The 25,238-nt window shown below is 46.1% G+C and overlaps 1 protein-coding gene across 2 annotated transcripts in view; it reads right to left on the bottom strand.

Moving 5' to 3' along the window:
- LOC311236070 (uncharacterized protein) overlaps window positions 1-25,238 on the bottom strand; it is a 182,557-nt gene that overhangs the window by 107,809 nt on the left and 49,510 nt on the right. For both annotated transcript variants that reach the window (XM_084323663.1, XM_084323664.1), the window contains 9 exons: window positions 24,032-24,172; window positions 23,509-23,769; window positions 10,202-10,382; window positions 8,205-8,371; window positions 6,609-6,752; window positions 5,820-5,995; window positions 3,360-3,535; window positions 1,417-1,641; window positions 206-315 (listed from right to left, as the gene is read on the bottom strand). In XM_084323663.1, the coding sequence (XP_084179789.1) occupies window positions 206-315; window positions 1,417-1,641; window positions 3,360-3,535; window positions 5,820-5,995; window positions 6,609-6,752; window positions 8,205-8,371; window positions 10,202-10,382; window positions 23,509-23,769; window positions 24,032-24,172 (1,581 nt within the window). The remainder of the gene's footprint in view (window positions 1-205; window positions 316-1,416; window positions 1,642-3,359; window positions 3,536-5,819; window positions 5,996-6,608; window positions 6,753-8,204; window positions 8,372-10,201; window positions 10,383-23,508; window positions 23,770-24,031; window positions 24,173-25,238) is intronic.

Below are 25,238 nucleotides of genomic sequence, written 5' to 3'. Positions count from 1 at the left end.
CACTGGCACACCTACTTCCAGTGAATGACGCTAAGCTAGGCTAATGGTGCAGCTGTTCCCTAAGCCTAATGCATGCACAGAGAAGAAAAGGGTATGTATCTGCTTGTCTAACTCCAGGTAGATGGCAAATAAGCTAATTTCCCAAAAAGTTGGCGTGTTCCTTTAAGAGGTTAATAGTCTCTGCTGTGGAAGCAGAGTCACTGACCTGCTGCAGTAGGGCCTGGCAGGTTCTGGTGGGGATTCGGATCAGACAGTCCAGGAGGAACCGGGCCACGGTACCATAACACGACACGTCCTCTTCAGCCTGGCACAAATCTGACCACAAAGAAACAAACATCTCAATTTGTACAATCCCTTATTGTTTATTATCACAAAGAAACATCTCAATTTGTACAATGATAAGGATGCAAATGCACAGTGCTTTATTTCAAACACATCTCTAAGCTGCGGTTGTATAACAACTTAAGTGTGTTAAAACAACAGCAGCGTTCCATCCTCAACAACACTCAACATCATCTAGGCCTTTAGCCGACTGTAGCCTCATCCCCCGACCCCACACGCAAACAGATCATCTACCACAGTTACTAGGAAAAGCAGAGGAAAACATGAGGATTTTAAGAGAGGAGAGAGAGACACAGAGGATAAAGTGGCAGGTGTCATGGAAGTGCTATTCTGCACCACGGTTAGACAAAGTCTACCAGAGGTAACAGCAGAGCACTCATCACTGCTGATTGTGGGGACTGACTGTTCGGGGGGGTACTTATTGTACTTATTTTATGCCTATTCTTATGTCTGCACGCTCTACGTTGCACTACTTTTATACCTAATCGTATGTCTGCACTTTACGCATTGTTTTTATTCTGTCAACTGTCTAAAAATGTTATACCTCTGTTCATTTTATGCTATTTGCTGTGAGGCACGTTGAGCTGCGGTCCATGTGTGAAAGGTGCTATATAGATACTTATTATTATTTATTATATTGTAAAAAATATGCATTGAAATGTCTCGACAACATTGAAAATGAGGGTGACCTCAATTGTCCTTTTCGAGAATAATTAAAGCTTTGAATGAATGAATGAATGAATGAATGCTAAGACTAAGTACACACTATTTTCTGTGGAGACTGGTGACAGTGTGCTACAGACACAACACAAAGTCCTACTCTTGTGCAATAACTCCGCATGAATGTCTGACTCTGGCAGGTACTGTATGATATGACGTGCTGGAGCTGCCAATTTTCAGAATAGTACCGGTAATTTTAACAATGTTTTCAAGACAAATATACAATAAAAACATAATATTAGCATGTTTGTTTCACTGTGATAAACATGTAAGAGGGTTCAGGCAGAAATACATGCACACACACATACCCATGCCCACACACACACACAACGCATGTTTCTGCTGCTCCACTACCTTCTTTAGCCACCGCCGCCGCCAGCGAGCTCTCCATGTGATTGGCTAGGAGGGCCGTGGGAGCGTCAACTATCCCGTCGGACACCGCCATGGACACCAGGTGGCCGGCCGTGCCGACAGGGTCGAGGTTCATGGCGGCCTGGGAGAAGAGCTTGTCACACGTGGAGGTAGTGATCCTGAGCAGAAGGCCCGGCGACACCTCCAGGGCTGCCAGGTCTGTGTTCGCTGGAAGAGGACGACCCGAGCAGAGGGGATCAAAACACCCGTCAAGCCCACTTGATGTCACGTTGTGATTGATGATTGATTGAAAACTTTATCAACAGATTGCAGAATGGATACAATACAGTACAGCTCAATACAAACAACTGCTAAGAGGATGAAGACCAGAAAAAGACGTTAGTCTTGTTTACATAAGGGTCCTCCATTTTCAAGTCATCATGACATTTATGACATACAAGACATACAAATATAAGGTACTGTGTAAGAAAGAGAGAACATCATAAAAAAATGTAAATCCGAAGGGGAAGAAACTGTACAATTTTGACATTTATAGGGGCCAGTTTCTAATTGCAGCCACCCGTAGGTGCTCTTTGAGAGCGGTTTTGAAGGAGGGTAGGGATTTACATTCCTTTACGGCTGTGGGTAGTAGGGATGTGCATCTCCTCACTGAGGCCGATGCGATGCGCATCTCGATACGGTGCCAACGATACGATACATTAACGATACATTTGAAGCACCGGGCGATGCGATGCGATATGATTCACCACCTGTTGAGATACGATACGATTTGATTCAACATAATGCGATTCGGGGCGATACGATGCGATTCAACACGATGCAAAATAATGATACAATTTTATGGTATGACAGAGGATTTGGTTGTATTCCTTATATGCAGCTTATATTATTATTAAAAATAAAATAATCTACTGTAAGACAATTTATATAAAAACTCTTGGATGCCTAAGAAGACTTTTGCATAAACTGTCTTTTCTATCCACTTTAGCTAAAAACACACGAGAGAGAGAGAGAGAGAGAGAGAGAGAGAGAGAGAGAGAGAGAGAGAGAGACAGCCCCTCCCCGTCTGAGTTGCCGTCGACAGTAGATGATATCACACACACTAGATTAGGTCACTAGGATGTGTCTATACTATCCGACCGTAGCCGCATTATGTCAACAACACGGAGCCAGGCTGGATGGATGCATGAAGCGATATAATTAAGAAACGAATAACCAATAAATGTGAAGTTATCTTTGAACCCCTGTTGTCAAGCGTCTTCAATATACCCCCCCCCTCCTCACTAATGGTACTGGTGTTGCAGAGTCACGTTAGTTAGTTAGTTAGACACTAGTTTAGCGTTAGCTGAACGGCTAACTGGCGTTAGCCAGAGGCTACTAGCGTTAGCATATTGATCAATTCTATTCATGTCTCCTCGACTTCAACTGTTTGTTGATAACTGTGACGCGGCTCTCGCCTTATGTAGTAGCGAAGCAATAGTATCTGCTGTGTGTGTGTGCAGTCACAGTGCACTGCTGACAAGTGGATGAGAGGAAATTATATGAATGCATCGGTTTTTGACCGATGCAAAGACGCTACAACAAGATGCATCGCGAGTTCAGCCTGACATTTTGCCGATGCGCACTTATTCCACCGGTGCACTCGCATCGTGAACGTGTATGCCGGCGCACCGATGCAAATCGATGAATCGTCACATCACTAGTGGGTAGGGCGTTCCACATTATTGTGGCATAATTACGAAACGTGTTTAGTCCCTTATTGTGAATAAGGTCTGTGACATTTACACGCATGTGACATATTCTAAACACGTGCCGCACAAACACCCTGATAAAAGCTGAAATTCAAATCACACAAACACACAGCTTTAGTATATTACCTACAAGTCACCTATAGACGGACACCAAGCATGGTGATGGATTCCTACCTGCGTGCCTGTCGATGAAGGCCTTGGGGCAGCCGTAGAGGGGTCTGAAGACCAGCTCCCACTGGCTCCATTGGCCCAAGTCTTCCAGCAGGGGGCAGGACAGCAGGCTGGCCAGGGCCTGGGCCTGGGACACCTCCCCTAGGAGACCCACTGACTCACTCACACCAACACCGCTGCTAGTTAGGGAGGAACGTGGATGAGAGAGGGAGATGGAGGTGGAGAAAGAGGAGAAACAGAGGAAGACGGAGAGAGAGTGACGAAAGGGTCATTAAGAAATCACCACGGCACACATTCAAATTCCAGCCCTTGGTGAGCGGAACAGCGTGTTGCTGTTTCTTTTTTTTTTTACCTTTATTTTACCAGGTAGTCACTTGAGATCAATCTCTTTTTCGAGCAAGACCTGCAGTACAAGCAGCGCTGGCTGAGCCGCTACCTAAGCCGCTACCTGGGGGGCTACCTGAGCCGCTACCTGGGGGGCTCAGTAGAGCCGCTACCTGGGGGGCTACCTGAGCCGCTACCTGGGGGGCTACCTGAGCCGCTACCTGAGCCGCTACCTGAGCCGCTACCTGGGGGGCTACCTGAGCCACTACCTGAGCCGCTACCTGGGGGGCTACCTGAGCCACTACCTGAGCCGCTACCTGGGGGGCTACCTGAGCCGCTACCCGGGGGGCTACCTGAGCCGCTACCTGAGCCGCTACCTGGGGGGCTACCTGAGCCGCTACCTGGGGGGCTACCTGAGCCACTACCTGAGCCGCTACCTGAGCCGCTACCTGGGGGGCTACCTGAGCCGCTACCTGAGCCACTACCTGAGCCGCTACCTGGGGGGCTACCTGAGCCACTACCTGAGCCGCTACCTGGGGGGGCTACCTGAGCCACTTCCTGAGCCGCTACCTGGGGGGCTACCTGAGCCACTACATGGGGGGCTACCTGAGCCGCTACCTGAGCCGCTACGTGAGCCGCTACCTGAGCCTGGGGGGCTACCTGAGCCTGGGGGGCTACCTGAGCCGCTACCTGGGGGGCTACCTGAGCCACTACCTGGGGGGCTACCTGAGCTGCTACCTGAGCCGCTACGTGAGCCGCTACCTGGGGGACAGTGACTCAGGAGCAGGATTTCCGTTCTCCGGTAATTACCGTATTTATTTTTTTTTTACCAGGAAGATCTGTTGATGTCTGTTGGAGCCAGATTGATCCCTGTGTCCAGTGTAGCGGAGCTGCTGTGTGTGTGCGTGTGCGTGTGTGTGTGGTGTGTGTGTGGTGTGTGTGTGTGTGTGTTTGGGAACTGGACAGCAGAGCTTGGAGGCTACTTTGATTCTTCATTTGACCCCACTCCTGTCAATAGACTCACGTGCATACCTCAGGGAGTGTCAAACTAGCTTAGCCTTGATGTTGTTGAAGGAAGACTGTTGTTGCCTGTGTTGTTGAGTCGAGTTAAGACCCTCCGAGCTCCGCGAGCCGTTGCCTTTGTTGTAATAATAAGAGTCTTTCCATTTATCTAACTCGACACAGGCAATAGTCCCGAGTCTTCTGTCAACAACTTATTATGGCTAAACTAGTCTGTGGACGATGTATGCATGAGAGTCTATTGACTTATTGTCTTATTTGGCTTATAACATATAAGCAAAAGTAGCCTACCTTTCAATAAAACATATTAAAAATCTACATGCATTGATGTTATTCTTTGTATAGCCTATCAATTGTTTTTAAGCTCAATAAACAGATCATATTTGACCAGAGATCTTCCAGGACGCATGGAGGACCGCCACCAGGAAGCTCTACTCAGGAGGTAGAGCGGTCGTCTGGTAATTTTTTTTTTGTTTTTATCTACTTTTTCTGCCATTTTCTATTTTTCTCCCATCTTAATTTCGTATCGTCCAATTCTACCCTCCCCTGTCTCGAACGCTGTTAGGCCATGCCTCCCACAAGCCGGCTGCAATGTGGACTAAGCCTTACATCACGTGTCCCCTCCGGTACTCGAGGAAGCAGCCGTCGCATCTTTTCACCTGCACAGCGTGATCTCTCAGCGGCGGGGGTCTGCGTGGGAGGGACACGCCGCCCCCGTCGCTTCCTGATTCTGCTGCGCAGGCGCACCAACCAACCTGTAGGAGTCGCTGTCCACAACATCCGATCCCCACCCATCAGCTTTCCAGCCCCTAACACTGCCAATTGTGTTAGTATGAACGACCAGCCAAGCTGATAGCAATGCGGAGAGCTGGGCTCGAACCTAGCGTCTCCTGCATTGGTGGCGAGCGCCTTGCCCACTACACCACCTAGCCGCCCCGGTCGTCTGGTAATCTGACTGAAGGTTCCCAGTTCAATCCCGGCACCTCCAGGCTTTGTGTCAAAGTGTCTTTGAGCAAGACACTGAACACTCCTAACTGTTCCCGATGAGCAGGTTGGCACCGTGCATGGTTGCCTCCACAGTATGTGTGTGTGTGTGCTATATAAATGTAGTCCATTCACCTGGGCTGTTTGGCGAACAGGGCCGACTCATAGCAGACCTGGCTGAGTCCTCCTCCCCCCAGCACCTCTCTCTGGCGCTGGACCAGGCCCGCCAGGGTCCGCAGGGGGCCGAAACCCAGGTCCCGACTGTCCCGCACCCCGTAGTGGGCCCTCAGAGCAGCCTCCACGTGGGACAGCTGGGGACAAGACAGGTGAGCATTACTAGTCCTGCTACTGGCTCTCCTCTGGCCCTCCTCAACATGGCGGTTGGTGGATGAGTCACATTTTGTCCTCTGAGTTTGCCATCGATGTCTGTGATTGAGGACTTGGAAGTGTATTTCACACGAGGGGATGAGAGGGCTGTGTTTTAGCATAGAAGTGTGTGTGTGTGTGTGTGTGTGTGTGTGTGTGTGTGTGTGTGTGTGTGTGTGTGTGTGTGTGTGTGCATGCCTGGGGGGGTGGGGGATGATTGTGTGTGTGTGTGTGTGTGTGTGTGTGTGTGTAAGTGATTGTGTGTGTGTGTGTAAGTGATTGTGTGTGTGTGTGTGTGTGTGTATGTGTGTGTGTGTGTGTGTGTGTGTGTGTGTAAGTGATTGTGTGTATGTGTGTGTGTAAGTGATTGTGTGTGTAAGTGATTGTGTGTGTCTGTGTGTATGTGTGTGTGTAAGTGATTGTGTGTGTAGGTGATTGTGTGTGTGTGCGTGTGTGTGTGTGCGTGTAGGTGATAGTGTGTGTGTGTGTGGGTGATAGTGTGTGTGTGTGTGTGTGTGTGTGTGTGTGTGTGTGTGTGTGTGTGTTAGAATGACTCACTCCATCTGGATCGGTGGGGATGACGGCACCACACTGCTTGATGAACTCAAACACATCCTGTCTGCTGGCTCTGAAACCACCGCTCTGACGCTCAAGGCTGCTGCTGCCCAGACTCACAGCGCCACCTATCGTCTCCTGCAGCAACTGGACACATGCACACACACCCAGGGAGAGAGACATCTCAACACTTTTGACTTTTGCACTGTGCTGGCACCGTGAATATGGGGTGTTGTAAGTATTCTGGAGAAGAGTATAAGCTGCTCAATACACTGTGACATAATTCAGCGCCACTTAAAAGGGGCACTTCGTCAAAAAACGATGATGATTTATTTTGCACCTAATCTCACACACACTCTAAACAGTTTTCCACACATTTGTTTAGTTCGACAGTTATTGAGATTAAATGAGTTTGATTATGGCCACCAGTGATGATGAAATTAAATCCTTGTGTTGTGTTAAGTACAGCTCTATGAAATGATGTAGATGAAGAAAGAGCAATACCTGCTACCTTAGGGACAGCTACCTTACCATGTCATTCAGGTGTAATTAATAATACAACACAAGGATTCAATGTCCCCGATGACATCACTGGTGGCCATATTCAAACTAATTTACTCTAAATAACTGTCAAACTAAATTAATGTATTTACCGGTATGTGTAACGTTTTTGGATGTGTGTGAGATTATGTGCAAAATAAATCTGTTATTTTAAGATTCCTGCAAGTAAGGGCGGCTAAGTGGCGCAGTGGGCAAGGCGCTCGCCACTAATGCAGGAGATGCTGGTTTCGAGCCCAGCTCTCGGCATTGCTACCAGCTTGGCTGGTCGTTCATACTAACACAATTGGCAGTGTTAGGGGTGGGAAGCTGGTGGGTGGGGATCGGACGTTGTGGACAGCGACTCCTACAGGTCGGTTGGTGCGCCTGCGCAGCAGAATCAGGAAGTGACGGGGGCAGCATGAGCCTCCCACGTGCTACTCCTCGCCACTGAGAGATCGTGCTGTGCAGGTGAAAAGATGCGACGGCTGCTTCCTCGTGTACCGGAGGGGACACGTGATGCAAGGCTTCGTCCACATTGCAGCCGGCTTGTGGGAGGCATGGCCTAACAACGTTCGAGACAGGGGAGGGTAGAATTGGACAATACGAAATTGGGATGGGAGAAAAATATAGAAAATGGGAGAAAAAGTAGATTAAAAAAAAAATGACTCCTGCAAGTAAAAGACTGGATGAAAGGTAGTGATCCACTAATAGCAACACTGGTACATCACATGTTATTACCAGGCTACAGAGTATTGGAGAGGTTTCCCAACACTGAAATCAAGAGCAATGCGCAATGTCAGAAACCAAAACAAAATTATTTGATTTCCTACAGTTGGGGCAAATAGAAGCAAGTTCTGTTAAAAAAAAACAGACAATATCTTCAAATGACCCCAAACTAATGGTGTCATTTTACACTGTTAATTAAGGTAATGGATCGGATCAATACTCTCTATTGGGGTTCAGAATCTGTGATGATGACCATGGAAAAAGTGGTACATTTGGTGCATCCCAATTGAAAAGGATTAAGGCAAAGTAAAGAAACAAACAAAAAAAACCTACCTGAATTTGTTTGACCAGAAACTCCAGGAAGGTGCCTTGATCAAGAGAGGTGAACTCTGTGACCTGGAAGTGCTTGGTCAACTTCCTCTCCAAGGAGGCAATGTGGGCCAGCGTGACAGCAGCATTCTGACTGGACAGGCTGTCTTTCAGGTACTGCTTCACAGCGGCTAGGAGTGGAAAAGTAGCAGCGAATGCACATTAATATTACAGTATTATTCAGAATACCCATCTTTGAGTTGGTACCAGTGTTGGGAAAGTTCACTTTCTACATGAACTAGTTCAGTTCACAGTTCACACATTTTAAAATGAAATAGTTCAGTTCACAATTCAAAATTGTGAACTAAAGTTCATGGTTTCAAAAATGAACTAGTTTATAGTTATTTTTTCAATACGTTGCTGCAAGCTATTATTTGTCAAAATTATTGCCACAACCCATATAGAACCACAGACAGCAATCAGAATACTGGCATTTCCATCACACTGTGATTATTTATCAGTGTTTCCCCTACCATTGTCTTGTAACGAGTCTCTATCTCTCCGCGCGCAACACGCACACACCGAAACCTGTGTGTGTATGTGCGCGTGCGTGTGTTTGGGCGCTGTTCCTAGTGCTGAACTGGACAGCGGAGCTTGTACCCATCTTTGAGTTGGTACCAGACAGTGTTGGGAAAGTTCACTTTCTATGAGTCTCTAGTCTCTCTAGCGGAAATACAGTATGTTCAGTCCACGTTCGCCCAAAATATGAACGAGTTCATGAACAATCGTTCATTGAACGCGTTCAGGTACATCACTGGTTGGTACATGTACGCTAGCAGTAATATGCTGATATTAGCCACGTTACTTTACTGTTGGCTTTTAGATTCTGTGTAAATTCTGTTTTTAATAATACTTGCAATGTTCTGTTAACTCATGTATACAGGGAGATTTTACCAGTATATGAAGAGGTATATAAATACCTTATCCTGTCTGATAGGGACATTTACCAACACACTTCACGCTTTCTCTCTCTTTCTAACACACGCATGCACAATCACATACACATACATAGCCTTCACTCCCAGACATTATGTACACACACTACCCACCTCTCACTCTCTCTACACATAGCCTTCAAGTAGAAGTAGGCTTCAATCTTCTTTGTTTTTAACCGGATCTCCTCTCTGGTAAACAAGAATACCCTAAAGACTCTGGCAGGAGCATTCATTCAAGGGTACTACGACTATGCTTGCACCTCATGGTACCAAATGGTACATATGCACACATATATGCACACACAGCCTTCCCATAAGTTTATGTCATTATCCAGATATCTCTGTAATAACTCTATAACTCAGATAACTCTGGAATAATATCTGGTCAAATGATTCCACATCACCATCTAAGACCATATTGGGGATATTAGCTAGTATCTGGAATATGTATGTGCAGGTAAACACACTGAAATACAGAGCAATCTAAACAAAATCACAACAGCGCCGCGAACACATCAGACAGACTCTTTAAACCTGACTGTTTGGAAATGATGACTGACTAGAGAGCAATGTTATTTACATTTCTTGTGGTCAATTCACTGAGATGAATAATAATACATTTTGAAAGTTTGCTAGAGTGAGGAGGGGGCGTGCACATTTTTGCAGATGATAAACTGAGTACCTCAGACAAAGAACTGTATAAGTCTGTTTGACGTTTTCAGAGGAACAATGTTTTCCAACTTTATTATCTAAAGATGGTAAGTTAAGAGTGTTGTGTTCATTCATAGTTAAAGACAGAAGAGGCTGGGTACTTTCTGGTGACATATCACATTCACACTCCAAGTGATTTGGATTGATTTTAAAACTGCAAATACATGGGCTGCCCATAACATTTCAAAATAGACTTATATGGTTCTTCAGTGCAAGGGTTCAATTACTAAAGCTGATCCTTGACGTCGACAGATCATACAGTATGTGACCATTTAGAATGTTCATCCTTGATCTTGAGTGTCCTGTGGTTGATACCTTCACTGGGAGGTGCAGCTGTGGGCTCATCCTCTGTGCTTTTCCTCTCTGTGCGTTTGGACGGCTTGCCTTTGGGCACCAGATGCTGAGGGGCGGCCAGAGACCCCCCACAGATCGCCAGCTGCAGCAGAGCACTGGCCAGCCGGTCGCCCGACACATGCACCAGGAAGTCCTGGACGCGCTGGACGGGAAAGAGAAAAATCACACTTTCAAGCAACCGCCGGCGACGTTTATCAACTCTGCAAGCAGTGAGGAAAAGATTAGAATGACAAGAGGCTTCCGCTGACAGACAATGATGTTTGTACCGCTGGGTTGTCATGGCAACATTTAGAAGATTCCGTATGCGATCACTCTGACGTTTCTTTTAAAACAAGTCTCTAAGTGTGTATGAGGCCTAAGTTGCCTAATATCCCTGTAGCAATTAGCTAAATCAAAAGATGTAAAATCAAACATTGTCAAATTAAAACCTTTACTCTCCAATAAACACTCATTTTAATGACCTCTGAGCTAGGCCTAGATTTTTACATTCAGGAAATGTCATCGGCGACCCCCCAAAAAAAGCATGCGCGTGTGTTCCTATCTGTGTGTCACCCATCTCGCACGTGTGTCAAAGTAGCAATGTAGCAATGTGTGCTACAAATAAAAGACTTCTTCTTCTTCTCATCAAAGAAGTAGCTCTCAAAAGATGTTGACATCAAGTAACAGAGTTTCTTAAACTATGGGTCCTGACCCGAAATGGGGTCGCGGGCCTGTTTCTGGTGAGAGAAGTAGAAGTAGGCTTCAATCTTCTTTGTTTTTAACCCTGTACAGCGACCTTGGGTGCTTTGAAAGGCGCCTTTAAATAAAATGCATTATTATTATTATCATTATTATTCAAAGGGCCGGGTCTCGAGGGAGGATTCATTCATTAGAAATGGGGTCTCGCGACGGAAAGGGTTAAGAACCCCAGGTGGTCTAGACTAGTCTCTGGCTTCTCGTTTCAAACGTGATACTTTGCTCACACACACGTATCTGGATGGAATAGAATATCCAAGACCGTGACAATAACATAATGGTAAATGGGTTTTAGGGGTGGATTCTCACATTAATGATGACAGCCCACGTCTGCTTTGTCACACAGATGAATCAACACACGCCACACAGAGATAATCCAGCCAGACGCCGCGTTCTGGAGCTGGCCGAGCCACAGCAGGGACAGCGCTAGAGCCGCTATTCATTCGTTAAACAACCTTTTTTCCCCGGGGCCATCATAAAGGATTAGCAGATTAAGAACCTGGATGACATGCCGTTAATGAGTGGAGGAGCAGAGAGACGACACGGCGACATCCCTCGTCCGTCAGCCCCCACGGTGGCTCGGGGGTCGGAGGGCTCTGGCGTAATTACCCTCCCCCTCTCTGTCTTTCACTCGCAGCGAATCAAAGAGACACGGAGGCTCGGGGTGACATTTCAGGGAGGATAACCAGCCAAATCCGCCCCGATGACAAGTGGACACAAAGTCCCTCTGTGACGGAGAACACGCTCCACTGAGGGAACTAGTGGTGGCAGAAGTCGCCGTCGACTAAAGACGCACTTCTTCAACCATTATCCTAAAATCGTGGATTTTAGGAGAACACAGCAGGGGACACACACACCGTGACCACTGTGGATAAACAGGGCTACCGTGGACAGGGTGAGCAGCTTTAAGTACCTGGGGGTCCACATCTCAGAGGACCTGACATGGACAACACACATAGACTGTCATAAAAAAGACAAAGCAGCGCCTCTACCACCTGAGACAGTTAAGGAAGTTCAGAGTATCAGGGAAGATACTCCAGTCCTTCTACTCCGGAGCTGTAGAGAGCATCTTGAGTCTGGAAACATCACTGCCTGGTATGGAAACAGCAAGGCACAGGACAAGAAGGCCCTACAGCAGGGGTCTCAAACTCAATTTACCTGGGGGCCGCTGGAGGTAGAGTCTGGGTGAGGCTGGGCCGCATCAAATATTCCACAAAAAAGGGTTTCAAGTATTCCAAAAAAAGTACAACTGATCCAATCTTCTCAATCTTTAGCAATAACATTTCAGAACATGAACAGTTCTTCAGAACATGAACGGTTCTTCAGAACATAGGTTTCTCAGTGGTGTCAGTGGACTCATCCACAGCTATGGAAATGCACTGTGCATTTTCTTTATTCTATCACAAAGCTATTTAATCAAATCACCAGCCAGTATTTCAGTTATTCTGGTTGCTGTGCTATCTGAGGGGGATTTGCTTTTGTTTGCCTTCAAACATGGTCTCCATCACTCATACATTATTTTATTATGTATGCATCAGAGAATGGCTTCTTGTGTTTAGCCAAAACCCATGCCACTGAGTGAGGACTTGGTTGCTTTTTCTCGTGACATAGATTTAACAATAATTCTGCTTGCAGCTTGATATGATGATTTCATTCCATTTATTTTAGTTGTTCTTAGGACTGAATTTTGAGGAAATGTTGCATCAAAATAACTGTTTTGTTTTGTAGTGGCGTTTCAAATTGCCACTCTTCACAAGAGCTACTACTTCTTCTTGGCATATTAGGCACATGGGTTTGTTGCTGGGAGGATGAACGCGTATTTTTCAGTCCATTCACCTTTGAATTGCAGCGATTTTCACTGTCGACCTTTCTTTTACTGGCCATCTTTGAACATGCCATATTTTTCTACTAGCTGCCTGCTGGCGAAACTAGGCTACTAGCTACGGATCAAATAAAAAACTCAGCAAGACCGACGGCTTCTCAGTTACAGTGGGTGACAATATTGTCACAAGGAAAGATGAAATTACATACCTAGGTTCCATCCTAGAGGCAAATCTTTCCTGTGACAAAATGGCATCCAAGGTAATAAAAAAAGTCAACCAATGAACTAGATTCTTGTACCGGATCTCCTCTCTGGTAAACAAGAATACCCTGAAGACTCTGGCAGGAGCACTCATTCAAGGGTACGACGACTATGCTTGCACCTCATGGTACCAAAGCACCTCAAAGGCGCTAAAAACAAGATTACAAACATCACAAAACAAACTGGTCAGATTACTACTTGACCTTACTCCTAGAACCCACCTCACCCCTGCCCACTTTGACTACCTAGGATGGCTTAGAGTAGACGACAGAGTACAGCAACTTGCAATGGGCCTGGTCTACAAGATACACTATAGGACTATGGTTCCCATGTATATGTCAAAATACTTCCCAAAGGTCAGTGAATACCATGACCACAACACCAGAGGAAGCTCAACAAATCATGTTAAACCCAGATTTGGCTCAAACAAGGGACTAAACACGTTTCGCAATTATGCCACATCAATGTGGAACGCCCTACCCAAAGCTGTAAAGGAATGTGAATCCCTACCCACATTCAAAACCACTCTTAAAGAGCACCTACGGGAGGCTGCAATTCGAAACTGGCCACCGTAAATGTCCAAACCCCCCACCACCTCCTAATAGACAGTCTCCTCCCCACCGCATGTATATATTCCCTCCCCGCCGTATGTATATTTCTCTCCCACCCACCCACCCCCTCCTAATGTACAGTCTCCTCCCCATCATATGTATACTCTCTATCAGGATCTATGGGTACTGTATATTTGCATATCGTATATGTCACAAATGTAACAGTACTATATACCTGTTTGTCATGTATGTCCCTATGCCATAAATGTCATGATGTCATATATGTTGTGTATTATATGTCATAAATGTCACTATGAATTGAAAATGGGGGACCCTGATGTAAACAAGACAAACGTCTTTCTCTGGTCTGCATCCCCTTAACAATTGTGTGTATTGAGCTGTACTGTATTGTACCCATTCTGCAATCTGTTAAATAAAGTTTTCATTAATTCATTCATTCATTAATCTCACGGAGATAAAACTGGGAACGACGTTACTAGCTACAGTACAGTACCTGCAGATTAGACTACCTGTAGATCAGGGCTCGAGACTAACACTGTCCCGTCGTCCCGGGGACGATCAAATATGTATTTGGGACGAACACAAATCCTCCCCGGGACGCAGTGGGGACGAAGAGGATTTATTTGGAAAATGTCAACTGTCCCGACTGTCAGTGCGCATATCACTGTCACTGGCAAATGGTGCGCGCCGTCTTCGTAGTGCTCGCTTTAGTTGACAGTGCCACGAGACCACTGCACAAGACCCGCAAACATATAGAATGCTTAAGCACGTGGAGCACAGAGGCTTTGCATAGTGGCCGTGTCAACGCGCAATTGTCATTTCATAATAGACACGGAACAGAGCGGACCTTCAATTCTAGAAGCAAACAAGCTCTTCAGCCCTGCGTTGCACACAGCTGTGTGACAATGTCTTCTCTCGCGAGTCGCGCAGTTTCTATGTGTAATGTAAACTCTGCGACGGATCCAATGGTCTAACATGCTTTGCATCCTCGCCATTCTGGAATGCCCACGTCGCGCTAAAATCTTAAGTAATGTTAACTGTTGGCGGCTAGGTGGTGTAGTGGGCAAGGCACTCGCCACCAGTGTGGAGACGCTAGGATTCGCGTGTTCGAATCCAGCTCTCCACATTGTTTTCAGTTTAGCTGGTCGTCCGCAGTAATACACATTGGCCGTATTACGGGGAGGGAAAACTGAAGGGTGGGGATCGAACGTTGTGAACAAGCGACTCCTACAAGTCGGTTGGTGCGCCTGCGCAGTAGAATCAGGAAGTGTCGGGGGCAGCGTGAGCCTCCCACGCGTTACTCCTCGACACTGAGAGATCGAGCTGCGCAGGTGAAAAGATGCGACTGCTGTTACCTCAAGTACCGGAGGGGACTTGTGCTATGTATGACTTAGTCCACATTGCAGCCGGCTTGTGGGAGGCAAGAAACAGCGTTCGTGACAGGGGAGGGTTGAATTGGATGATACGAAATTGGGATGGGAGAAAATATAGAAAAATGGGAGAAAAAGTGGATAAAAAAAAAAAAAAGTAATGTTAACTGTTGATGTAGCCTCAGAAAGCTAACGTTAGATCTAGTGATGCACCGATGTGAAAATTGTGGCCGATACCGATAACCGATATTAATATTGCTGTTCTGGCCGATACCGATATTTACCGATGTCGATATCTCTGTATAGAAAACACTTTTTTATGATAATCAAATAAAGAGCTATTTTCCAAAACGCATAATTTTTTTTTACTTTTGTAACTTATTTTCAGAAATGACTGATATTTTGAAACTATTTAAGGCCAAAACATGTAAAAAGAAGAAAAAAAAGATTTTTTTTTTTTTTTATTAAATATCGGCCCTATCTTGATATCGGACCGATACCGATGTGTACAAAAACGGCCATATCGGCCGATATTATATCGGCGGCCGATATATCGTGCATCACTAGTTAGATCCACTCCTAGCAGCCTGTTGATGTAGCTTCAGCAAGCTGACGTTGGCTACTCCTAGCATCTCTCTCTCTCTCTCTCTCTCTCTCTCTCTCTCCCTCTCTCCCTCTCTCTCCCTCTCTCCCTCTCTCTCTCCCTCTCTCCCTCTCTCCCTCTCTCTCTCTCTCTCCCTCTCTCTCTCCCTCTCTCTCTCCCTCTCTCTCTCTCTCTCCCTCTCTCTCCCTCTCTCTCCCTCCCCCTCCCTCTCTCTCTGCTAACAATCCTGATTCGATTCTTGAACCTATTTCATTCCAAAGGAATATATTGATGGACATTAGCTATAGTATAGGTCAGCAGCTGTAACAGAATATTCTTTAAATTTGTATTATTATGTTTCAACAATGACAAAAAAAGCCAGCAGTGGACCGACATAACAAACGCTGTCACTGTTTACTTTTGTAAGGACATGGTTCCTTCAAACTGTCGATAGAAAGGGATTTAAAGACATGGTCAAAACACGATCCAAGATATGCATTACCTGCCAGCAGACACTTGAGAAAAGGTTTTGCATTTTCTATTGCAGTTTTGCACAATAAATGTTCTTAAAATACCTCTGTACTATGTGAAATATGTCCTAGTAATACAAGAGTACAGTAATAGCTGCCATACCAGTGTTTTACCCCTTCAGAAGCATTTATATAGACATTTTAAGATAAATGAATATATCGTGATTAGTGCTGTCAGGCGATTAAAATTTTTAATCTAATTAATTACAGGTTTTGTAATTAATTAATCTAATTAATCGCATTTTAATCGCATATTTATATTTCATATTCATATAAATATTTAAAATTCAAGGACATTACATTATTGTGGCAGGTGACTGATCAATTAAATACACCAAGAAGAATGCTTTAGAAATCAATTTTATTAAATAAATAAAATAAATAAAATGAAAACATACCTCTCAATAAGGTAACATTTGTTGCTGATACAGCTAACAGTTTACACTAAGCTACAGTATCCTCAAATCAGGGTCTACTGCAGGGTCTACTGCAGGATCTAGTGCAGGGTCTACTACAGGGTCTACTGTATGCATGACATCTATTCCTCAGCTTGTTTACATTGTCTGAGTGTAAGGCTGCCCTCTTCTTTTGGACTATGTGACCTGCAAGTGAAGAATGCTTTAGAAATCAATTCTATTAAATTGAATAAATAAATAAATAAAATTAATGAAAACATACCTCTCAATAAGGTAACATTTGTTGCCGATACAGCCAATAACAGTTTACACTAAGCTACAGTATCCTCAAAAATCAGGGTCTAGTGCAGGGTTTACTACAGGGTCTACTGTATGCATGACATCTATTCCTTGAGCCAATTGCTAAGACAAACAAGCTTCAGCTTGTTTACATTGTCTGTGTGTAAGGCTGCCCTCTTCTTTTGGACTATGTGACCTGCAAGTGAAGAATGCTTTAGAAATCAATTTTATTAAATTGAATAAAATAAAATGAATGAAAACATACCTCTCAATAAGGTAACATTTGTTGCTGATACAGCCAATAACAGTTTACACTAAGCTACAGTATCCTCAAAAATCAAAACAGCCCACAGCAAGCTAGTGTCTGGGGGCATGACTACAGGGTCTAGTACAGTGTCTACTACAGTGTCTGGGGGTCTTTATCCATGGAATAATCAAAGTATACAAAGCATAATCCGTGCCTGGGAAGGCGGGCTGTCGTCGGCAGAATAATCCGGTATACAGGTCCACTCGCTCGTCGGCTCTGGGGCTCCTCGGGTGCAGCTTCACGTGGGGTCAACCACCCTGGATAAGCAGCCAGTTCTCTGCCCGAAACGATGGGGTACTGACTACGGTAGTATTCTCACCGCACGAAGCACTATATATTAACAGACTATTATTAGCTTAATAGACTACGTCCAACTCGACGATATAGTGCCAAATATGACTATTCAAATATTAATATACTGACTACAGGGTCTAGTACAGTGTCTACTACAGTGTCTGGGGGCATGACTACAGGGTCTACTACAGTGTCTGGGGGCATGACTACAGGGTCTAGTACAGTGTCTGGGGGCATGACTACAGGGTCTAGTACAGTGTCTGGGGGCATGACTACAGGGTCTAGGGGCATGACTACAGGGTCTAGTACAGTGTCTACTACAGTGTCTGGGGGCATGACTACAGGGTCTAGTACAGTGTCTACTACAGTGTCTGGGGGCATGACTACAGGGTCTAGTACAGTGTCTACTACAGTGTCTGGGGGCATGACTACAGGGTCTAGTACAGTGTCTACTACAGTGTCTGGGGGCATGACTACAGGGTCTAGTACAGTGTCTGGGGGCATGACTACAGGGTCTACTACAGTGTCTGTGTCTACTACAGTGTCTGGGGGCATGACTACAGGGTCTAGTACAGTGTCTGGGGGCATGACTACAGGGTCTAGTACAGTGTCTGGGGGCATGACTACAGGGTCTAGTACAGTGTCTGGGGGCATGACTACAGGGTCTAGTACAGTGTCTGGGGGCATGACTACAGGGTCTAGTACAGTGTCTGGGGGCATGACTACAGGGTCTAGTACAGTGTCTGGGGGCATGACTACAGGGTCTACTACAGTGTCTGGGGGCATGACTACAGTGTCTACTACAGTGTCTGGGGGCATGACTACAGTGTCTACTACAGTGTCTGGGGGCATGACTACAGTGTCTACTACAGTGTCTGGGGGCATGACTACAGGGTCTAGTACAGTGTCTGGGGGCATGGTCTACTACAGTGTCTGGGGGCATGACTACAGGGTCTGGGGGCATGACTACAGGGTCTAGTACAGTGTCTGGGGGCATGGTCTACTACAGTGTCTGGGGGCATGACTACAGGGTCTACTACAGTGTCTGGGGGCATGACTACAGGGTCTAGTACAGTGTCTGGGGGCATGGTCTACTACAGTGTCTGGGGGCATGACTACAGGGTCTGGGGGCATGACTACAGGGTCTAGTACAGTGTCTGGGGGCATGACTACAGGGTCTAGTACAGTGTCTGGGGGCATGGTCTACTACAGTGTCTGGGGGCATGACTACAGGGTCTACTACAGTGTCTGGGGGCATGACTACAGGGTCTACTACAGTGTCTGGGGGCATGACTACAGGGTCTACTACAGTTTCTGGGGGCATGACTACAGGGTCTACTACAGGGTCTGGGGCATGACTGCAGGGTCTAGTGCAGGGTCTAGTGCAGGGTCTACTGTATGCATGACAAATCTATTCCTTGAGCCAATTGCTAAGACAAACAAGCTTGTTTACATTGTCTGAGAGTAAGGCTGCCCTCTTCTTTTGGACTATGTGACCTGCAAGTGAAAATAGCCTCTCACATGGCACAGAGGTAGCAGGAGTAGCCAGATATTTGCGAGCAAGAGGAGACAGCTGTCCATAGGCTTTTGCGTGAGCTGCCCACCACTCCAGTGGACAGTCATTCATTCCGATGCTGGGCTCAGCTTTGTAGAGGTCTAATTGTCCTGACAGTACCCTGACTTCATCTGAATCAGAGTCTGAAGACAGCAGGAGGAGGGTCCTCTTCGCTGGTGGCTCGTCCTCTGTGGCTTGTGGAGCAGCTTTGTCTGCTTCTGGTCCTGGCAGCATCTCTTTAAGCCAGGTCCACACCTAATAAGAGGGACAATTAATTAGTTGCATAGGACTTTTCATGACAGCCTAAGGACTTAACACTGGTCTTCTCATTCACACACACACCTCATCCCTCTCGTCCTTTGGTACGCTCTTCAAGTCCTTGAATCGCGGGTCGAGGGCTGTAGCCAGCTTCAGCCATCTGTTGTTGAGGGTCGCTTTGCGTGCGTCCAGGTCCTTCGTGAAGCTGGCCTTGAACTTTACCATGTAGCCCGGATCCTCCTCGTTGAGGTCCATGATGCGGTTTAGGTGGCAGAGTGCGGGGAGCACCACAGAGCATGAGACGTAGGTTTCCCCTCCAAGGAGCTCAGTCACATACCTGCAGTGAAACAAGAGAGCGAGAGAGAAAGAGGTGAAGGTGTGTGTATGAGAGGGAGATAGGTGTGTGTATGGGGGAGAGAGGGGGGGTGAGGTGTGTGTATGGGAGAGAGATAGGTGTGTGTATGGGGGAGAGAGGGGGGGGGGTGAGGTGTGTGTATGGGAGAGAGAGGGGTGAGGTGTGTGTATGGGGGAGAGAGGGGGGGGGTGAGGTGTGTGTATGGGAGAGAGATATGTGTGTGTATGGGGGAGAGAGGGGGGGGTGAGGTGTGTGTATGGGAGAGATAGGTGTGTGTATGGGGGAGAGAGGGGGGGGGTGAGGTGTGTGTATGGGAGAGAGATAGGTGTGTGTATGGGGGAGAGAGGGGGGGTGAGGTGTGTGTATGGGAGAGATAGGTGTGTGTATGGGGGAGAGAGGGGGGGGTGAGGTGTGTGTATGGGAGAGAGATAGGTGTGTGTATGGGGAGATTGGGGGGTGAGGTGTGTGTATGGGAGAGAGAGAGTGGGGTGTGAGGTGTGTGTATGGGGGAGAGAGAGAGAGGAGGGGGGTGTATGGGGGGAGAGAGAGAGGGAGAGACACTTACCTGCAGGGCTCAAGTACAAGCTCCAGCTTCTTCAGTTTGTCACACTCTGTGGGGGTCAGCATGGACAGCTTGTGGTTCTGTTGGGCCAAAGTGGCAGTCACAGCCTCCTGGTTCCTCAGGTACCGTGAGATCATGGCCAGTGTCGAATTCCACCTTCCAATTCAATAAAATAACTATTAGTCCCACTGGGGGTTGTTAATGCAGCATGATGCAATTGTACAGAATACAAAGAAATAAACACACACACACACTAAATTTACCCTAAGCATACAACAGGTAGTTAAACAGTCTCACCTTGTGGATACATCTTGTATCATGGGCTCTTTTGCTTGTCCGAGGGCAGTCTGCTGCTGCTGCAGTTCTTCTGTACTGGCAGGGCTGTGCTTGAAGTGGCCTACAATCTTGCGGCACTTTGCCAGGGTGGTGTCAAGGCTTCTGTCCTCAAGGGAGACTGTGATGGTTCTTTGCAGCACGTGTGCAGCACATGGCATGTGCTGGAACGGCATATAGCGCGCTGCTGCTATCATATTACGGGCGGAATCAGTCCCAATAGATGTGACTTTATCTTTTATATTCCACTCCTCTATTACGGTGTTGAACTGTTCAGCACACGCATCGGCGAAATGGCGGCCCACAGTTTTGGTCACCGTTAATGCAAATGATTGCAGTTTCCACTCAGTATCGATCAAGTGCACTGTGACACCCAAATAATTATGATTGCCCACCGACGTCCAGTGATCACCCGTTAGGGCCATTGGGCCAGCCCGTGCCAACACTTCTTCCCTCGCCTCCCTCTCTGTGTCATACATGTTGTGGATCCTTTTCATCACTGTAGCTCTCGAGGGTAGCTTGTAATTTGGGTCAGACGACGCTATTCGAAATGACTCCGCTAAACCCTTATCTTCCACTATAGCTATTGGCCTACAATATTTTGCTATCCACTTCGCGACGCTGTTGGTTAGTTTGTCTGTGGTGGATTTACTCAACCGTTTGCCTAACGGTAATTCTCCAAGAGTGGTTTGACGAAGCGTGCGAGTTGCTCTGGAGCTAACGTTAGCTACACTGGAGCTGCTCGAACAACTTGCCTGGACATGTTTAGCGTTCATGTGATACGTTAGACTAGAGCAGCTTCGGTGATACGCAAATTCTTTTTGACATAAGCTACATATTACAATGGTCTTGTTTACTGTCCCATCTATATTCTTTTTGAAATTGAACTTGCCGTTCATAGGTCCCAGGAGTATCGCCTCGGGTGATGCTGACATCTTGTTCCAGCTGAGCTAATTCCTTTGTGTGTTTGTTTTGTTTGATAGACGACGCATGTGTGAAGTGACGATCAAGTAGGCTACGGGTCATTCAATGGGCCAAGTTTAATACGCCCAACTCAAGCGTGGATTTCAAAATAAAAGCGCACCGATTTGCCACTTGTCTAAAGTAAATATAGGTCGGCTGTAATTAATTTTGCGTCAATTTTCATAACGCGATAATTTGCTGTGTAATTAATTAATCTAATTAACGCGATAAACTGACAGCCCTAATCGTGATATATACCGTTACCGTCTATACTTCAAATTATACCGCAATATAAATTGTAGACCATAGCATCCAGCCATAACACACACACACACACACACAGTATTACTCTGATAATACAATAAAAAAAGTGTTTCAATATTGTTATTGCTTTGGTTGTTTTGTTGTTACCTGATTATATATATATATATATATATGTGCCTATTGTTAAAATAAATAATTATTTAAAATAAAAATTATTATTTATTTCCTAATCAGTACACAGACACAGACAGTGGAGCAGTGCAGCCGGACATGCAGAGCACTACTTGCAGAGGAGATAGTGGAGAATTTTGAGGATGCCTGCCATACGCACTGCACTGGGTGACAGGATATATTTTCCACGTTTCAACCAAGTCACTAACGTAACGTTGCTGTCATGAGCCTGTACTATGGTAGCCTACAAGTGATCAAATAAATAAAACGTCCAACTGGCACAACGACTCTGCAAAAAGTTGCGTGCGGGGCGCACTAACACTAAACTTTGATGTCAAGTAGGGGGCCGCAAAATATCATCCAGCGGGCCGCAATTGGCCCGCGAGTTTGAGACCCCTGCCCTACAGAGAGTGGTGCACTCAGCTGAGCGTACTACGGGTATTGCACTACCACCCCTGCAGGTCTTATATAACAAGAGGTGCAAATCCAGAGCCTGCAGAATAATGAAAGACCCTCACCACCACCCTAACAACAGCCTGTTCAAGCTGCTGAGGTCAGGCAAACGCCTGCGCACACCAGCAACTAGGACAGAGAGACTTCGGCTCAGCTTCTTCCCCGAGGCCATCAGAGTCTTGAACACTGAACTCTCCACACACAAGCACACATGAGCACACACACGACACACATACTGTATACGCTCACACACTAACAGACACTTTCGCATGAACACACACATGCTGCACACGCACACACTCAATGGTCACTTTACACAATGAAAAGGTCTCATTAAAAAAAAAAAAAAAAAAAAACGGGAGTGGTTCTTGTATAGTAAATAGATGGATATACTGTAGCAAGATAGCATAAGGATATATAGTATAACTGTATATTGTATTGTATAGTAGTGTACATAAGACCCAGTGCCTCATCCGTAGCTAACACTGTATTGCACTATTGCAGGACCTTAGCATGTCTTTACCATGCTTTTTTTTTTACCTGATGACTTGTCGTACAGAACTTGTAAGTCGCTTTGGATAAATGCGTCAGCTAAATGTAAATGTAGAAGAAGAACTGTTTCAGGCAGTAAAATGAAGCCAGCATTTAAAACACTGATCTAGGATCAGCGGGGCAGGGTATTGACACTGATCACCCCCGATTCAATTCGATTCTATATCGATATCGATTCAATTGGGCTCGATGCCGCTGGTTTCAGGGGGTTTCGGCACCTGCCATTGTTGTCAAAAGATATAATTTGGTCAACTGAGTTTCCGTCGTAGTTAAACAGAAACTTGGCGCAAGACGTCTGTAGGACGGGAGGCAAACTAGAGACGTCTGTAGGACGGGAGGCAAACTAGAGACGTCTGTATTTTCTATATCTTTACCTGGCCCTACTAAACAGGGTTGCGATAGCCCTGTGATTCTGGAACAATACATTCTACACAAGGATTTCATAACCGCTGCCTGTGTACTGCAAATAAGATTCTGATATAGGGTAATATATTTGGCAACAAGGGAAGAATTGTGATTTCTAGACGTCAGACACTCTTCTGCTGTGAAAACCAAAAGGGAATGTGAAGCCTCAAGGGACAGGAAGGAGCAATTATACATCGGCCAATGGCCAGATTGGTGTCTGCCACCCACCTTGGCCATCCCGGGGCTGAAGACGTCTGCTGCGTTGGTGAAGACCTCCAGCACGGCCTCCGAAGCCATCATGGAGACGTACTTCTTCCTGATCTCAGAGCAGCCAATTGAGGAGAAGAGGACGGGGCCTTGTGCCGGCTCCATCACGCTTTTCTTCATCTTCCACATCCTCTCCATGACCTCTTCCTCCAGCTCTCTCTGGATGGCCAGCCTGGCTCGCTCCAAGTAGCTGTGCTCACAGACACCCACCTTCTGTAGGGTCTGAAGAGGGAGGAGCGATGTTGACCAAGGTGTCAAATTAATTAGTGTTAATGGTACAATCCGTGCTTGGTACAATGAATACTTTTAAGAGTCCTTATAGAGTCCTTGTTTTATTTAGATTTGAAGAGTTTCTAAAGCACATTATTGCATTGTATTTAAAAGGTGCTCTACAAGTAAAGGCTTTACTTAATTGGCATCTTCTCAAAGTAAGCATACCAGGTAATCATAATGATAAACTAAATCTTTGGAGGTGACCTCTCACCGCTATGGCCAGGCCCACGCTCTCGATCCGGATGCCCAGCTCGTACGGGGACTCACAGTTGTACTGGTCGGCCAGGTGCTTCATAAACTCCGCCAGATCTATTTTGGGCTTGGTGACCTTCTTCCTGAAGCAGCGGAGGCTCTACGCACACAGAGAAAAAACACATGCGAAGTACACCATGACTGAAGCCCTTTGTGTTTTTAACTAAAGGAGAATGGGAGTCAATATGACGCTCCTTGAATGCAGTACAAAAAAATTATCAAAGCTATAGTTGCCCAGAATAAAGCGAGACACGTATAGCTCAGTGAGAAGCCAGGAACACAGACGGCTGTAGGTATAGACACTGAGAAGCCAGGAAACACAGACGGCTGTAGGTATAGACACTGAGAAGCCAGGAAACACAGACGCCTGTAGGTATAGACACTGAGAAGCCAGGAAACACAGACGGCTGTAGGTATAGACACTGAGAAGCCAGGAAACACAGACGGCTGTAGGTATAGACACTGAGAAGCCAGGAAACTAGCACACTCTCAGGAGCAAAACAGAAAGAAGCATTTCATACAAAGTATTCTGTATTTCTGTATGACAACTAATAAAGAAACTTGAAACACAGACAGCTGTAGGTATAGACACTGAGAAGCCAGGAAACACAGACGGCTGTACTGTAGGTATAGAGTCGACACTGAGAAGCCAGGAAACACAGACGGCTGTACTGTAGGTATAGAGTCGACACTGAGAAGCCAGGAAACACAGACGGCTGTACTGTAGGTATAGAGTCGACACTGAGAAGCCAGGAAACACAGACGGCTGTACTGTAGGTATAGACACTGAGAAGCCAGGAAACTAGCACACTCTCAGGAGCAAAACAGAAAGAAGCATTTCATACAAAGTATTCTGTATTTCTGTATGACAACTAATAAAGAAACTTGAAACACAGGTAGGTATAGACACTGAGAAGCCAGGACACACAGACGGCTGTAGGTATAGACACTGAGAAGCCAGGACACACAGACGGCTGTAGGTATAGACACTGAGAAGCCAGGACACACAGACGACTGTAGGTATAGACACTGAGAAGCCAGGACACACAGACGACTGTAGGTATAGACACTGAGAAGCCAGGAAACACAGACAGCTGTACATTAGATATAGACACTGAGAAGCTAGGAACACAGACGGATGTAGATATAGTAGTAGTCGCCGGTGT

Source organism: Notolepis coatsorum, assembly GCF_963971535.1.
Source record: "Notolepis coatsorum genome assembly, chromosome: 10".
NCBI classification, from domain to species: domain Eukaryota; kingdom Metazoa; phylum Chordata; class Actinopteri; order Aulopiformes; family Paralepididae; genus Notolepis; species Notolepis coatsorum.
The sequence above is the reverse complement of the archived record's forward strand: the minus strand, read 5'-3'. Positions and strand labels throughout refer to the sequence as shown.